The 18163-nt window shown below is 37.4% G+C and overlaps 1 protein-coding gene across 1 annotated transcript in view; it reads right to left on the bottom strand.

Moving 5' to 3' along the window:
- ASAP2 (ArfGAP with SH3 domain, ankyrin repeat and PH domain 2) overlaps positions 1 to 18163 on the bottom strand; it is a gene marked incomplete at both ends in the record, with an annotated part of 87763 nt that overhangs the window by 33673 nt on the left and 35927 nt on the right. The window contains 6 exons of the mRNA XM_079550381.1: positions 313 to 399; positions 936 to 1011; positions 2392 to 2477; positions 4076 to 4205; positions 14031 to 14080; positions 15111 to 15185. Coding sequence (XP_079406507.1) covers positions 313 to 399; positions 936 to 1011; positions 2392 to 2477; positions 4076 to 4205; positions 14031 to 14080; positions 15111 to 15185 — 504 coding nt within the window. The remainder of the gene's footprint in view (positions 1 to 312; positions 400 to 935; positions 1012 to 2391; positions 2478 to 4075; positions 4206 to 14030; positions 14081 to 15110; positions 15186 to 18163) is intronic.

Here is an 18163-nt window from a genome sequence, read left to right as displayed (position 1 = left end):
AGTTCTTCTGTTCTCAATATGCGTAACATAGACCTGAAGTTAATTCAGAGGCAGTGCCTCAATTAAAATGCTTTGTAATAGTAGCAGTAAAAATAAATTCTTTTGCATACATTAGTCTTAAATATATTTTAAGTGAGAATCTCTGTTTAAAAAAATATCTTTGTCAGAAACATTCAATATCAGCATCAAAGCAAAGATGAATAAACACAAGAAATTATACAGCTGATGAAAGTTAAAATAAACCTATTTCAAATACATAAGATTGGAAGTATGCAATGGGCACTGAAAGGTTAAATCACCTTATATGCTCACCTCTTTCTGATCAACCTGGAGTGCAGATTTTAAAATATCTCTGAGCTGTGTTAATTGTCTTCTTTCTTCATCCTGTGCTTGTTTTATCTTGAAAGAAGAAAAACACAGGTTAAAAATAACATTTTTTTATCTTGAAAGAAGAAAAATACAGGTTAAAAATAACATTATTTTCTTGTCAACAGTTCTTTTGAACTCGCTACTTAATTCGTCTATTTCTCTCAGAAGTGTTCAGCGAGAATTAAAACATGGAGATGAAAGACACTGCAATCAGTTTATTTTCCTTTTTATCTCCAGAAAACTAGATAATGGCTAGGATGCTGTCTGGTGACTTTGACATTGTCACTTTGTTCTTGTCTCCTTGTGCTCAATTTGAAACCATATGTTGTTTTTCACTTAGTCAGTAAACTCTGTAGAGTAAGGGCTGTTCCCCTAACATTTTACATGGGGGATCTGGAACTGAAAGCAGAGCTCCCAAACAAGCCATCATAACAAAATTCTACTCAAAAGTTTACCCCAAACCTGAAAACACAATTAAGCCAGTCAACCAACCTAAACAAAACTGTTAGCAGTTTTACTGTAAAAAGCTCAGTTTACAACACAAATGTGAAAGGTTGCTAACTCACCGTATAAAGATCTGTTGAGAGTGTCTCAATTGAAGGCTTGAGACTTTCAACTGCTTTTAATCCATCCTGAAAGAAACTTAAAAAATGAAAAACAAAAAGAAGCCTTATTAAACTTCACTTTGTACATTCAGTTTAAAAGTTGCTCAAAGGAAAACATGTAAATTATTACGCAGTGGCAAGAATTTGAAAACTTCAAGCATTTCTTTTTCTGTGCATCTTTGATCAATTCACATCTTTATTCCCATCACAGCTTATCCTAAGATACAAAATCCTCAACTAGATTTACAACAGCCACAATCCACTGCTGTGTAAGTTGTCCTTACTCTCACCTCAAACACGGACTCATCTCATTTTTTTGAAGACCTAGAACAACATTTATTGTAGAACAGCAAAAGCTCAACCAAGTGTCTCATAACCGCGACTTCTTGGAGCCCAATGTTTTCACACCTGATGCCATTCCACCACTAAAGGAAAGCCTCTGTTTCCCAAGCATTACTTACAGCCTGTATTCAAACTGAATATGCTGAATCATACTTTATTATATGTTCTGGTGTATTTGCACAGTAATATTCCACATTTCAACGTTCCAGTTCTTTAAAAGAAGATTTGAAAAGTAAATTCAAACAAACCACAGGTATACAAATATTAAAGAACTGCTGCCACATTTGCAGTGGAAGAATTTTCATTGGGATGCAGACGTGAAAGTGACAACGCAACACAGCACTGGTGTTGTGGGAATTCTATTACATGGACAGAGGAGATGAGTGACAAAGCACAAGTGAAATAGATTTTAAAGCAACATAGCAGCAATACACGGGGAAAAAACCCTCCATTGATTCAAAACTGGTATTTTAAGATAAAAATTTACTGATTTGAACAAGCAGACAGAAGCTCTTTCAAGTTTAGAGCTATGGCTTCCTTGCCATATTACTGATCTGTAATACTACCATAAAAAAGGAGATCATTCTAATGAGAGCTTTGTGTTTTATTACCGAGTTCTTCCATTAATTAGAAAGAAGATTGATTCTTTCAATACTGCTTTATCTCACTGCTTATGCAATTTATTTTCCTTGAGCACAAATTTAATTCAGATCATTGCTACATACACTGAAAAAATAATTCAAATCAAACATGTCAAAACTAATAGACCACTAACTAATTGAGCAAAATAATAGCTCTATTTCAGGAGTAGTTTTTGAAATACGCCAAATTATTTTGTGGGCTTCCTTTGGAAACAAGCAATTATTTTCTATGGTTCTAAAAGTCATTAAGTCTTTTGGAATATAGTAACAAACACAACTGCTAAACTATTTGACAAGAGCAATTTGTCAAAAGATTTCAACAAGAACAGTCGAATCCTAGATTTATTTTTTTAAAAATTCAGAAAAGTGTTATGTCCAAATTTAATTAGAAAACTGCTCCATTATATAGTGTAGGTACAAAACCTAAAACATACTTGCATTGAGCATGAAAGTACTTGATCAGGTTCTGAAGCAGGTCCACTCCTTTTTTAATCTTGATTTCGTTGACTTTCAGCAGGTACTGTTAACACAGTAATACACACAAAAAAAATTAATGATTACTGTCACAGTGGGTTTTTTTTACATTTTATTTTCAGTTACGTTTCAACAAGCTTTAACAGTTCCAGTTTTAACAGGCCTGAAAGAATAAGCCAAACTGTGGCTTCAAGGGTTAATCACACAAAAGTAATAGCTGCTACTGCTCCTTTTTGATATCCTGTGGGGATATTTAAGCAGGATTAGTTCAAACTTATCACATCCTTCATGACTCCTAGTGGAAGCCTCTGTTAAAGGAAGCGTGAAACAGTTTGTGCAATGAATTAAGGGATCCATTCTGAAATCTACCAGCCTAAGAAGATCTCTCTCTCTCATGGATTGTTAAATCCATTACCAAGTAGATGTCAGAAGAAAACAATTTACTAAAAACAAACCAACAAAAGAACAACAACAAAAGGAAGAGGGATTATCTTAAACAGTTTTTTAAAATCTGCCTTCTAATTTTATCATTTTCTTACCAGCTCTTTATACACATTAACAACAAAAAACATAATTTAGCATGAGACGTAAAACTGATATTCAAGGCAACTGCTTGTAAATCTATGTTGGCACATTAACCAAAACAAAGTCTCTTTCTAATACTCCTTTTACCCTCAGAGATAACTAAGCATAATCGCTTCCTAAAAACCAGAAAAAATACAGGATGCACTTCTACTACTCCACATTTAAGGTAATTTTAGAGATTTCACCCCGCATTTTAATATCTCTAGAAGTGGCTGAAATGAATTCCTCCTTTACTGTGACACACTGAAACAGAAGCATCTGTTCCACGCTGTTTCTTGCAGATGACACAGATGGGCAATTAGTTGGTAAAATCCTTATATTTATGGAGTATTCAAATATCAGCTTTGAATACTTTAGTCTGACTCTGTACAGCTATACAAAGTTTTTCTAATAAATATCAGTTTGTGCAGTTACCAAAACTGGTATTAAAATTAGGCTGGTGTAGAGGTAAAATTAGCTTTAATCATTAATATTAAAAAGAGAAGAAACATCCATGGTGTGTTTTTGACTTAGTGCATATTGAGAACAGCCTCAGCTCTCAGTGATGGAACCTTACGTGTCTTTAAATGAATTAAATAAAAAATATTTGCATCAGATTTAACATCACGAAGAAAAAGTCACAAAGATTTCAAAGATCCAGCATTCTGAGCCATCTTGAAAGGCAACTGAACTCCATCCTTAGCTTTCTTTTCCCAGCACCAGCCCAGAAGAGAGCTAAACTGGAGTTCTTCCTCACATAACGCTGCAACAGCTGGCAGTGCAGGGAACAACGTAGAGAGTGAGCTAGGGCTTAAAATAATTTAGAGTGAAGAAGGAGTATAAAAGTATACCTATCATCATTTCTTAGTCTTCAACTGAGCTCTGCATTCTAAAATTTACTTATACATGAAACTAGAAAATTTGCAGCAAAGTTAGCACATCAGGATAGAAAAATGCATGTTGGGTCCACTACTGTCTTGTTACTGTTAACATCCCATTTTCCCTGAAATACTTACACTTTTCAAAGTGTTCCTAAAAATTGTTTTGGTAGAACAAGACAAATTTCATGTTGAATCTTACCTCACACATCTGTAACTGGAAGAACCTTCTTTCTTTCTCCATCTCCTCTGCAATTTCAGCACCACTTATTTCTGTACGGATCATCCCATGCAGCTTAGCATGCTCTTTTTTCTCCTTCTCTATTTTTGTACTATAAGGTGAAGAATCAGTCAGTGAAGTGAGAAATTGAAAGCCTCTCAGGAAATCTGATTATTCACAAAGTCTACTGACAGATGCAGAGCCAGTCTTGCAGCTTTGCATAGACTTACTTCCAGATGCCATTCATTTGAAATTTGACAATGACAAAAGATCAGCAGTGACAAGCAGTAGCCAAAACCTAATTCAATCATCTGTTAAAATAATTTCCTGACATACTCTAAAGGAAGATAATAATTTAGAGAAAGATATTAACTTCTTGTACTGGAGAAAAAAATCAGCAACTAAATAATCCTACAGTTTCAATTAAAATTCATGCTTAATCCCAGCAGACCAAACACTGGTTAATGGAGCTCAATTATGTCACCAGATTTATTGAGTCTTGCCTGTCATCAAGTCATCTTCTATATATACAGGGTTTCCTAAGCCAAAATCACATTTGCCATCTCTACTTCCTACAGAGCCAGCTGGCACTGGGAATGCCGGCCAGCCGGCTGTGTTGCAGACTTCAAAGTCTGCCAGACCAGCTGTCCTTATTCCCTGAAAGTTTCCACGGACATTTTCCAAGAGCTCTGAACAAAAAAAGGTTCTCCTGGAGAATGTAAACGAAGAGCTGATGCTCGTTGTGTGGGAGAACTCCCCTACGTGCATTTGTGTCCTCATTATTCTTCGCAGTATTGCTAACATCAGTGAACGATTACATTACCCAGATAGACCAGCCTAATATGGAAAATGATACTAATAAAAGAAAATAGATGAGCACTTGCTTTATGGAGAAAGACTTTCAGTCTATCATATGCACAGCTTAGAGGCAGAAAATTCTGAAAAGAGCTTCCTGAGGAAATGCTATGCTGCTTTTGGACAGGAGGAAGCATTAGAAAGGAATCCAGGAAGCAGACGAGAGGTACAAACAACACAAACAGTCACACCTCCTCTTGGGCAGTCAAGTGTCTCTCAGTTCTCTCTCTGAAGAGATGATGCATCTCAAGTGCTCTCTTAACCTGATGTTAACATTGCCCGCTATATTCTTACACAATATGTTCAGCCTCTCTCAAGAATGAGAAATTATCTCCTCTTATGCTTCAAGCAGCAACGGAAAAGTAGAATTAATCCCATTACTCTCATCCCAAAACATTCCCAGAGGGCAACATACTGAATGGCAATCCAAAAAGCCCCATTTTGCCCTCACTACTGGCAGGCACAGTGGAGCCAATCCCTTGTAGTATTACAGCAGTCAGCACATCCAGCCAACACTGCACTCCTCAGTGCATCAAGTTCTACAGGAAAGAGATGTTCTGAGGAAAGCTCCTCTCCTTTGAAATAAATATCCTGAAAGTTTTTATTTGCTTAAGAAAAAACGTGATTCCAGAGGAAAAACATGATTTCAGAGTGTTCTATTTTCATCAAAAAAGTCTATACTCTTACCAACCTACTGTCAAATATGCCTTTTGTAACCACAGAAAATGGAAAGCAAACAAAAGAATTATCCGGACAACACCACTACAATAGGAGTCACAGAGAATGGTAAATATGGAGCTCCTTTCCAGCACACCAGGTTCAAAGTCATACATGACATGATAGTTGTAAAAAAGTCAAACCTCAGAGAAATGGTTCAGGATAGTTTTAGTTCTCTTAGTTTCCACACTCAATTAACAATTCAATGAATTCGATGAAATGCAATCCAAATTCAATAACCATCAATTACCAGTTGTTCATATAGAAAAACGCTTGAGCAAAGGGTGACATAATCACTCCTAATATTAGGAGTGTATTAACATGTCATGAAGTGTTGATAAATGCCAATTAAATCAAAAGATAACTAACTGCTAAAGAGTCAACCAATAAGCACAATATTATGGTATACACTGTGTTCAGAAACCGAATTCTTTTTAAACAATAGGTTAGACTTGGCTGGAAGAGTCTGCCTACTCTTTAAAAGATAAACATATTCCTACAAGCATACGGTAGTTCAATCAAACCTAAAGCATACCAACATCTACCAACTACATAGGAGAAACAAGGCATCCTTGAGGCCACTTGCTAGAGCTTCATTTGCATTTCTGTAGCAGCTAGAAGTTTCCACTATGGAAATGGGAAGCTGGATCTGGAAACAAACTCAGAGGTCAGGCACCTGCTAAAAGGCAGAGCTTTGGGGGAAGAGGCACAGTGGTTTCAACAACTTTCATGATGCTTTAAAACAACAAAAACAAGTACCAGAGGTACATTTATTTATGTTTGCATTTCCTTATTATTTATCCTTTCCATCTCCAATGACCTTTCCAGCTTTGTAATTCAGAATTTAACCTGTTCTCTTACAACAAAACACTGCCTCCTTTCTGACCAGTGCTACCAGACACTTGGTTTCTAGGCAAACAAAAGAACCAGCAATGCAGTGTTGCATGCAAATCTTCTGGGTGCAAGGCTTAGTTGTGTTTCCTATCATATCTCAAAGGTCAAGACAGGGTCTGGCAGCATCAAATGCTCCTGCACTGCGATGTTAAGTAAATCCTTCTGGAAAAAACAGCTTTACGATGTATCAATGTGGGATTTCCAAATATAAGGCACATTTCAGTTTTCCAGGCAGATCAAGGAAACAAAATAATTAAATACAGAAAGCTCTAGGAAAATCTTCTAGGATCAATAAAAGGCAAGCATTTTGTAAAACTGCTGTTCTTGAAGCTCATGCAGTACGTACTGCATATGTAGACTTTGCTGACTAAGATTTAAATCTGAGCATCCTTCAGACCATTTGCAAGACACCTGCACATGACTAACAGACAATGAGCTCAGACGTGTAATAGACAAGTACAGCTGAAATAGAGGATAAAGGACTTTAACAAGAAAGTAGGTCAGATGCAAAATAAGTGGCCTCATCCGTTCAAATATCATTGCATGACTATTTGTAAAGCTCCAATTAGAGAAACAATTTCAGTAGAAATTTCCATTTCAATTCTACTCCACATTATGATATAAACAAAGTGGGCTTTATTATTATTATTGAAGGACAGGACCTATTGCTCTTTAACATACCTAAGGCAGGTATTTACTTTCAGCCAGGGAACAAGGGTAAAAAACTGGAGTGGCCTGAGCAGAGGCAGCAGCAGCAGCAAGCTGGCAGGATCTATGTCTTTCTTCCTCTCTTCCCCTGTACAGCAGTAAGCCAGGCTAAGTACGTAAGTGCAGAAAAGTGGCAATAGCACCTGGAAGGTGCTTCATGTATATGCTTTAAAAGAAAATATGAAAGGAGTATTGACAATTGATGAACATCAGTGGTCTACTAAGTCATGTTAGAAATCTAAAGAAGTAATTTAAGAAAAGCCTGCAAAATTTTCAGATATTATTTTTAAATACTGTTTAAAAATGAGTAAAATGGGTTTTAAATGATAGAAATATCATTTAATTACATAGCTATGTTGACATCTTTACACAAGACTATAGTAAGAACTTGTTCATTCTCCTATTGACTTGGCTCAAAAACCACTCATTAATGATATCTACATGTGAGTGCCTGCATTTCTGCACAGTGATGTAACACACCTCAGACTACTGCCTTGATCTTATTAATCCCCTAAGCACATTCAAATAACTTGTTTTATTCACTCAAGTGTGCGTAACAGACTTCATGTCCAGCTTTTCAAAGGAAAATGGCAAAGGAGGAAAGGGAGTCAGTCTTCCCAGAAAAGCCTGCTAGTTTTCAATGAGCCTTTATTTTTAATAGCATTAGCACAATGCTTACTAGCACAGGACTTCTAAAGAGAATATTCGCAGGCTTAAAAACAAAGTAATTTTTATTAAAAGAAAAAATTAACATTTTTTCTTCTCAGGACAGACAGGTTTCAGACAGACAGATTCTGGGATACTGACAGTACAACACAGCTAAAAAGGGAGTAAATAATGTGCTTCAGGAAGTTTATCGTTCTGACTCCTGTACAGAAGTGATACAATATCTGCCTCAAAATCTACCACAAGAGGACTGATCAAACTAAACAATGTGGGTGAAATCTGGCTCACTGCCTTGGTGAATACAGTCTGTCTGCTGGAAGTATGAGCAGTTTTATGACATGTACTCTCTGCCCATATGCTCCCTCAGTGTGTCTGCCATTAGTGTTTAAGTACATGGGGGAAAGCAACTGCCTCGTAACAAGCAGAGCCCAGACTGCACCAATTCCAGTCAGAGGAGCAGACGCACTCATCCCACTGCAGTCCCGGAGCAGCAAGCAGCAGCGGCCAGTTCTCGGAGGCTGAACAGAAATTAACTGAGATCTTTCAGCTAGCTTAAAGCTTTAAAAACATTTTAAGATCTTCAGTGTTACAAATGAAGCATGCTAATCATGGATGGTGAGGAAAGATGAATTATTCCTCGGTGTCAGCTAAGGATACTCCTAATTTTGTCTTATGGTTGGCTAGCATAAAGCTTGCTCCTCTTACTCCCTAATTCAAGAACAGTTCCAAAACACAAAACCAATTACGTCAGCTGAGGTGATCTTGAAAAAAATGCTCGGAGAACTTGGGTATCTACAAAGGAAGAATCAATCAACAATAATCAACACTGATGGTGATCTAGGAGTTTAAGAACAGATCAACATTACCTTCCCAAACAAGACCAGATATATAAACAATTTTCAAACACAACTGCAAAGTCTGAAGATGATCAGAAATGATTATGGAGAAAAAGAAAAAAAAAATCTTTAATGAATTTCTTTTCAAATAGATCACATTTGGGTGTATCAACACTCAATATCATCAAAGATGTGCAAGTAGAAGATGAGATATGGAGGCAAACAGCCTGTTTTTATAAAGAAGAATCAGAAGAATTCTGTTTACTGAGTTGAAGAATTGTTTAAGAATCTCCTTATCCAGACAGAAATCAGGATAAAGGCGTTGCCACTTCTGAACACACTAGAAAAACACAGCTTTGCTATTTGGCGATTTGCTTCGCAGGTTTGTACTTGTGACTCAGAAACTCAGGCCAGTGACAGGATTTTAAGCATAGGATAAACAGGATTAGGCAGACAACGCTGCTTAGAAACCTGGATGATTTGTGAATTCAAGGGGAGAAAAAAAAGAAAGGGGAAAAAAAAGAAAAAAAAAAAAGATGCAACAGAAATATCACTAGAAAAGACAGCTAACTCAGCATAATCCTAGGCTTTAGAAACAGTCCAAACAAGGCATCTAATGTAACACACTGAAGAACACTGAGGAAACCTCTGTCAGTACTGCAGATTGAGGTTTGCAGAGACAACTCTACATGTACCCAATGCTACAGATGACCAAAACACACAGAGAAGTTCAGATCCATTTGAGACGGCCACAGAATCAAAACAGTTCTTTTCTCTAGAAACCTCTGAGGCACATACGGTTGCAACCCCGGCAACTCAAAAAAACCTCACTGTTTTCATATGTCCAAAATTTAGTAGATGACAAATCTGGTCTCAACAAATTCAGGCTTAAACCAGTGTTCTCACTCCAGCTTGAAAATCACACCACTAAAATTCCAGTATTTGGTAAGGCCAAGCTAAACAGTGACAGCTGGGAGCATTTCAGCTTATCTGGAAACCCGTCTTCCACACAAGATGGTCTGATAAATCCCACAGGCCTCCTGGAGGGAGGTGAGGAAAGTTCTATTCCGAATTTAGTTGGTAACTCACTTGGTAGAAGTGATGCAGATTGCAGTGAAAAAATAGTGTTTCTGATGAACAAACTTAAGCCACAAAAAGCTGTCATAAAACAACCACCATAAAAAAAAGTCACAATAAAGAGCTTTGAAGAATTTGCCTGTACATGGTATTCCCAGGCTCTCTATCCCAAGCCTCAAGCAGATGATCCTTTGGTCTTGATCAAAGTGAAGGAGTCCAACAGGCTAGACAAACAGCTTTAAACTCTAGACTACTGATGTGGAGCTTTTATGTAACTGCTTAAAAAGCTAGCAGTTAAAAACATGGCAATCATACCAGCCAACCACCTGGAAATATCACAGAAAATGGTAATGGATCTGAAAGAACTTCCTAATGAACATATGCTACCTTCAACTTTTTCTTAATATGTTAAATAAACTACAGCATAAGTGGTTTAAAAATAAGCATTGTTAAGGAGATGCGTTTTATTCCTTAAGGAATTTTGCAAAAACTATGAAGGTAACCTGGAAAGAAGTATCTCCAAGAACTACCTCCTTACACTGAAAAAAGGAACATGTTCAGAATAAAAAATGAAGTGTCTTAATTAAAAGCAAAGTTAGAAAGCAGAGTTTTTAAAAGACAGTCACACTCAAAGGGAAAAAGAATAATTAAATCTTGTGATCTCATACGCTGGATTCAATCCCACAGACAGAAAATAAATACAAGGCCAACATCACATCTTCATGCGCTAAATGTAACGATGCACACAACTTCTCCTGTATCTATTGCCCTTAAACTCAAATGAGATTCAAATGCATTTCCCATGGGCATTTTTATTTCTCAATTACTAAAGTTCCTTGTTTGTTTTTTGTTTTTAAAAAAAGGAAAATATTTGTAGTGTGACTCTGAAACAAGCCACTTGCTACTAGGACCAAACTGAGGATCAAAGCACAAACCCTTACATCATTCTAACATGCTCATCCTGGTGAATATTCTATTCCACCAGGAACCGCGTTCTTGATAATATGCCTCAGCAGCCTGCAATTGTATTTATTTTAAATTCTGCACACAAGCTTTGTGGGATGTCACTATGAATGAGTTCTACATAATTAAACAAGCTTTCAGATCCAGTGATCAGGCACAGGTAGATAATATCAGACTAAATTACAGGGCTGTTCTTTATGGCCCATCCTCAGAGGCAAACTACTGCCAAGGGCGATGGTTAGAAATCTTAATTACTTCAATAGCTGAAAATTGGCATGGCACCAAACAGGATTGTTTGCTGGTATTAAAAAAAACGCTGAGCACTGGAACCATCATAGTCTTGGCACAGTTACAAGTTCCAAGGATTCAGACTGGGGGTTTATCTTAATGTTTCAGAATGTCTTACTATGAATATCCTGCTATAGCAAGGCAGTTTCAAAAATACAACACAACTAAGGTCCTCCTCAAAAATCAAGCCTGGAAAGCAGTAATTAGATCATTTCCATTATTATTCTCAAAAGAAATAATGAGATTCAGCTAACTTGCTAAGCTTGTTGCTTTTGTGACTGAAATAGCCTACAGAAATCACTTTTGAAGCCTGCTTGTACATGAATTCAGATGGGTCAACTCGGTAGGCACCAGAGAACCATTTCAACATTGTGCAACTGGAAAATAAACTAAAAAGTGGTAGATTCTCAGTCAATCTAGGCAGCAGGGATCTGCTGAAAAATATTTGTATTTAAATACTGTGATATTCTGGAGCTGTATCACCAAAGAAATCATACAGTACATGTGAAGCTGATGACCTCAGAAGGTCAAGACGCTAGCTGGATAGCTAGGAAAACTCAACCAACTGTCACAACCCAAGTAATATTGGAATAAGGAATAAAACTCACCATGAAATTCTGCTTCAGGGACTACCACCAGTGCTGACACAGCTGACTTGGTCAAACCAGGAAGCATACTTATTCCTGACATAGGGCAACTGTTTCAATGTCCCAACTGCTGGGGCATTGCTTAACAGCAAAGAATTAGCAGAAATTGTGTGCTTAAGTTTGCAATTGGAGCAGGGAAACAGAAGCACTTGCAGGAGACCTTCTGCATCCAGTTCTGGAGCCCCCAACATAAAAAGGAAATAAAGCTGTTAGAGGGGAGTCCAGAGGAGGGACACAAAGATGATTAGAGGGCTGAAGCACCTCTGTAAGGGAACAGGCTGAGAGAGCCAGGGCTCTTCAGCTTGGAGAAGAGACGTCTCTGGCGGGACCTCATAGCAAGCCTTCCAGTACCAGAAGGAGGCCTACAGGAAAGCTAGGAATGGACTTTATATAAGGGCACATAGAAACAGGATGAGGGGAAATGGCTTTGAACTGGAAGAGGGGAAATTTAGATTAGATATCAGGAAGAAATTCTTTACTGTGAGGGTGGTGAGACACTGGAACAGGCTGTCCAACGAGGCTGTGGATGACCCCTCCCTGGAGGCTCTGAAGGCCAGGCTGGGTGGGGCTGTGAGCAACATGGTCTAGAGGGAGGCGTGCTGCCTACGGCAGGAGGAGCTACACCATCTTAAATGTCCCTTCCAAACCAAACCACTGTATGATTCCAGGAGGGTGCGGAATACGGGATGGATGGATGGCCCTACATCCTGTGGAAGTCAGGGCAAGTTTCCCAGCCGCAAAAGACGCCTACCTGACTGATGTGATAAGGGATGGTGTCTCCACAAACCCTGACTCAATTGGAGTAGAAAGGGTTGATGCTACCCCTCCCCCATCCACACATGCTCATATGCTGAATCCCACCCACTCCCACCTCACATGCAAACAACAGGCACATCTGTGAAGTATCTCCTTTGTGCAATAACTAAAAAGAACTTTGACTCAACAGTCAGGTGTGCACCTGCCACCCTAATATTACCAGACCAGAGACTATACTGGAACCAAGAGTGGTGATACGGATTTTCCCTACCCATCTATCCAATCTCTCTTTTCATGCTAGATTAGAATGTAACACAAAGCAGATCATCAGCTTATCACCAATGAGGTATGGAGATATATATATACACACCCAGAATCTTACATTAAATATTATAGTGGGATACAAATATTTAACTGATTGTTTGGTGTCATTTCACCTTAATTTAGACCAAGGGAATTTCAAAATCTCAATGACCCTGATCTGATCAGGTCATGACAGGTAATAAAATTAATTCTGCTTGATCCGAGGAATTAAGATTTGTTGACTTGTTTGATTCATTTAGCCAGATATAAAATTATGTTATTAAAACTGATACTACGGCTATTTCAACACCTTATCATACATCTTCAAGCAAGTGGCTTATAATAAATTGCGCTAGACACACAATATCGATGACAAGAGCAATATAGGTATCTATTCACTTTTAGTACACAGTACAAGAGCATCCAACCTTGGCATGAAATGCAGAAAACATTCATATACTTAAATAAGCTGCAGTAATTAAATATTGTGAAGGTTTGTGCTATTGGACTGATCAGGAATCACAGCATTTTGGAGCTTTTTTTAAAGACAACTGAATTTTTCTTCACAGTAAGGGTGACAGAGCACTGGCACAGGCTGCCCAAGGAGGCTGTGGAGTCTCCTTCTCCAGAGATATTCAAGACCCGCCTGGACGCCTACCTGTGCAGCCTGCTTTGCAGGGGGGCTGGACTCCATGATCTCTAGAGGTTCCTTCCAGCCCCTACAATTCTGTGGTTCTGTGGTTCTATGAATACACACATTTTTTCTGTGGTCTTCTAACTAAAGAAACTTGCTAATTACAGTGAATTAGTCCGTGAAGAGAAGAAAAAAATAACAACACATCCTTAAAATTGCATCAAGAGTATAGTTATGTTGCTATACTTTTTGTAGTCTTACTGGAAACTACTGAAAAATTTAAAAATTATATATTTCAATTGAAATAAAACATTCCCAACCGAAGAGGGAAATTACTCTGATTACTTAGAACTTCATAAAGCTAACAAGTCTATCAGAGATACTATCATGGCATTAAAAAAAAAAGGAAAATATTTACACATGAAGCAAGCTGTATACTACAGAATTACAGAACTTCAAATGATTCTGCCTATATTTACATTTCTACTCATATAAAAATCTTCCCAGCTAGGACTGCCTGGAACCGTATTACTAAATAATAACTTTCTTAGATTTCAATTATACTTTTATATAGAAGATTAAAATATACATACACTTTAGTTTCGTAGTCCTTCCAAGCTTTATCAAAGGGCTTTTTCAGGTCCTGTCAAGACCAAAAAGAAATAATAATGCAGTTACTTATTAACATGAAAAAAATGCAGATCTAACTATGAATCTATGCCACTTGCAGTGCCTACTGGAACAAAGAATTCTGCTTGTTCTTGCAAAGCTTACACAAGAACCGTGTAAAAGCAATCTTATACGTAAGAGTAATACATTCACATTACTAAAAGCATCTCTAGAACTCCATTCGAGTTGGATTTTTCAACAGTTACAATATGAAAGTATCATTTGATTGTTTTCTCAAGGCAGGAACATGGAGCAACACTGTATTAAGTGCACTTTTTCTGACACTGAATAACAGAAGAAAAAGAGGAGCAAAACACACTAAGCAAGCAACAGAAAGGTCGTAAGTGTGTAAATAATCATAAGTGTATAAATAATCGTTTCATCTTTCAGTAACATACAAAGACCATTTTTAGTCTGTGTACATCTTCTTCTTCCTTCAATGTCCTAGAACAATAGCTGCCAGTTGCTTCCTGTTTGCTCAGCAGTAAATGAAGCCAAATTCATTTGCTGGCTATGGTCTTTGAAATTTATTATAAACATACTATCAGAGTCCTAAGTTACTATTATTTTAAATAGGAAATATACTCAGGGCAAAGCAGATTTAGCCCTTCTTCAGAAAAACAGTACATTCATTCAGTGTTTTTCTTAAAAAGGTACAGTTAGAGTGCTAAACATATATATTAATAACAATTCTTCATTTTTAAGGTGATAGCCCCTTTCAACTAGGCAAATATCTGTAAATTAATTCTTACACCTCCTTCTCTGCTTATTTTCTATATCTCAGAACTGTTTTTAAAGCTTCCAAATATTTGGTATAGGTAGGCAACAGGCATGCTGTATGTGCAACTGCAAACAGAACGGATTACTCAGTCCATAATAAAAAATAACCATCTTGTTTATTAAGCTAGTAAGTTTTATATCAAATAAGATAAAAATATTACATTAGCTAAATGTATCTACTGTACCAACAATAATTTCATATATAAATAAGAATATAAACATACCCCTTTTACTCCTTTCAGATCTCCCTTCAGCAAACTGTCCAACGGAAAAGTGATTATGTTGTTCATATTCTGAATCTGTGAAACAAAAAATTACATGAAAATATATTTAATGCATTTTAATATAGAATGTACGTTGCCTCAATTCAGAAATTACAAAAAGTTTCACTAAGTAATCTTCATAGAATCACGAAGGGTGAGAAGAATCTCTAAGATCATCAAGCCCAACTGTCCACCTACAACCAACATTGTCCACTAAACCATGTTCTTTAGGACTGCATCTGCACATTTCCTGAGCACCTCCTGGGATGGTGACTCCACCACCTCCCCAGCAGCACATTCCATCGTCTAACCACTCTTCTGGAGAAGCTTTCCTTATACGCAACCAAAACCTCCCCTGGTGCAACTTGCAGCCATCACCTCTCACCCTATCACAGTTACCAGGAGAAGAGGCCAACCCCCACCTCATCACAACCTCCTTTCAGGCAGCTGTAGGGAGCAAATAAGGTCTTCCCTGAGCCTCCTCTTCTCCAGACTGAACAATCCCAGCTCCCTCAGCCGCTCCCTGCAAGACTTGTGCTCCAGACCCCTCATAGCTTTGCTGCCCTTCTCTGGACACACGCCAGCACCTCAATGTCTTTCTTGTTGTGAGGGGCCCAGAACTGCACAGTGGTCGAGGTGTGACCTCGCCAGAGCTGAGTGCAGGGTTACACTCACCTCCCTGCTCCTGCTGGCAACACTATTTCTGATATAAGTCAGGATGCCATTGACCTTCTTGGCCAACAGAGCATATCATATATATTATTTTCCTAGCACTGCTTTATGAAGATACTTATTAATACAACTGGTAACCAACGATGTAACATGAGCAACATGAGTTAATTAAACTTACTCTGGAGACATTACAATCCAAACCAGCAAGAAACCAGCAGAATTCCTGCTCATGTAAATATCACATCCAACAACTGCAAAATGAAACCACTATTTCTAACACTGCCTTATTTTACTGTTTAAGTTATATCAAAACAAGGACAATTTTTCTGCATTTATGTTTCTTAATTCCTGAGCATCATTTAAACTAATCTTAATTTTGAAGTCTCTTCAGGCCCATAAAACGTGTCTGTTACTCACAATACACAGTCTTACTCTGACAAACTACAAAGACAAAGAACTCGGGCCTTTAAAAAGCCACTAGTTAAACATTTAGTGTATATTCTTAGAAAGTACTGTGTTTGCCATTTGCCTATCAACAAAAACTTTTAAATAAAGATTTTATGAGGTCTTGAGTAGGCATGTAATTCAAAAGTGAACAAACAATCCGAGATGAAAAAAAAAATCTTCACTTCAAATGAAAATTGAAAACAAACTTACATAAATACTTATTTAGATAAATAAATTAATAAAACAGAAAATAATGGTTCTGAATGGATGATCTGTACTGTAGTATTTTGACAGGGAAAAAAACTGAAGACTTACAGTAGGAATAAGAAAGAAAGCAATATACACCAGGAGAAGAAACACTTCATTTCCAACCCTTTATGATTGGAGACAACGTTCCCAGTATGAGTCAGGACAGCTAGGCACAGAGTTTAAACTGTAACAACCCATACAGATTGAGCTGAACGTAATAAACAGAGTGCTTTAGAGTCACATGACAGAAAGAAAATCTGATTAATTTTTGCAGCAGTGAAGGGAAAGCTGCCTTTGGGCGGGTTTCTTTTTTTGTTGGAATTGTTAACTTTTTTTTTAATGTGCTTTTTTCAAGAAGCACAGAAATGTACATATGAAAGCAGATTTTCAGAACAGTTTTTAGTAGAGAACACATTTTGCATCGTGTAACAAATAACGCTTCTGTTCCTGAAGAAACGTCAGGAGTATCAAAGTCTCATTTAGCATAACCTGGGCAGATAAGGAATGACATTATTCCTTATCTGGAATTTTTAATTGTATATATGTCCAACTGTGAAGTTTCAGCCAACCCAGAATGGAAAAATAGGAAAGATATCTACCACCCTTGGTGGCCTTACTAAAGCAAACTGAGGGGTTTCATCCCCAGTGGTCCTCATGCTCAGTGATCCTCAACAGCTGCTATTAAAAACAAAAGAACAAACAGCCAAATTCCTGCCTTTCCTTTTTGAAGATGCTACTTCATTGCATTTGCTTGAAATTTCAGCCAGCAACCAACGAGAAAAAGAACGTACATGAATTTTAAAGCTTGAAATGATTAGGAACGTTGAAGAAATAAAATCTGGTCCATTAAGTATCTACAATAAATCACATTTCCCCTCCTCCACTCTACTTTTCCTTCTCCCAAAAAAGCTGCAGGATGCAACCACAGCCCTTTAGAATCAACATGTTAAATTCCAACTCTTTGTGTTTGTTTTTAAAATAATTCTTACAAAAACTGAATGGGCAGCATCTACACTTGCTTAGTTGACAGCAGAAACAATCCCCTTCTAAGTTCTCTGCAGCACTACAACACCTACATACCAACATAACAGTGTCTACAGTTAATAAAATAGAACTTTATAAAATATAAGTGAACCTTATATTAAATCACTTAAATCACACAAAACTTAGGTAAAAAATAAAAACTTCTACAAAAAGACTGATGGCCAGAATGTCTATCCAAGAGGAGAAACAGAAAGGCTTCATGTAAGATCTCATCCTATCCAAGGTGTTCTACTGTGTTATTCTACCTTATCACTACACTGTAGTAAAAAGTCTAGCCTAAAGATCAATGCCTTCACAGCCTTCATTTAAACATTCTTCAAATCCACATAATCAAGAGGAAAGCAGGAGTGAGGTGTTTCTCAACAGCAGATTCAAGACAAGTGTTTTCTTCCTTAAGTCATAAAAATAGACCCTCAGCTATTTGGAGACATATTCATACAACCAACCATCAGCTTTCAAAACAGTCCTGGATATCCCCAAGTGATTCAGTTAACGGGGCATGAACTCACGCTCCTACATACAATAGTACAGAAGAATTAGGATATATATTTTTAGTGTAGGGAGAACGTTTGCCTGTTCAAATCAATTCCGTGTGCTACTAC

The sequence above is a fragment of the Tetrao urogallus genome (assembly GCF_951394365.1).
Source record: "Tetrao urogallus genome assembly, chromosome: 2".
Taxonomy (NCBI): Eukaryota; Metazoa; Chordata; class Aves; order Galliformes; family Phasianidae; genus Tetrao; species Tetrao urogallus.
This window is presented reverse-complemented; position numbering and strand designations above follow the sequence as displayed.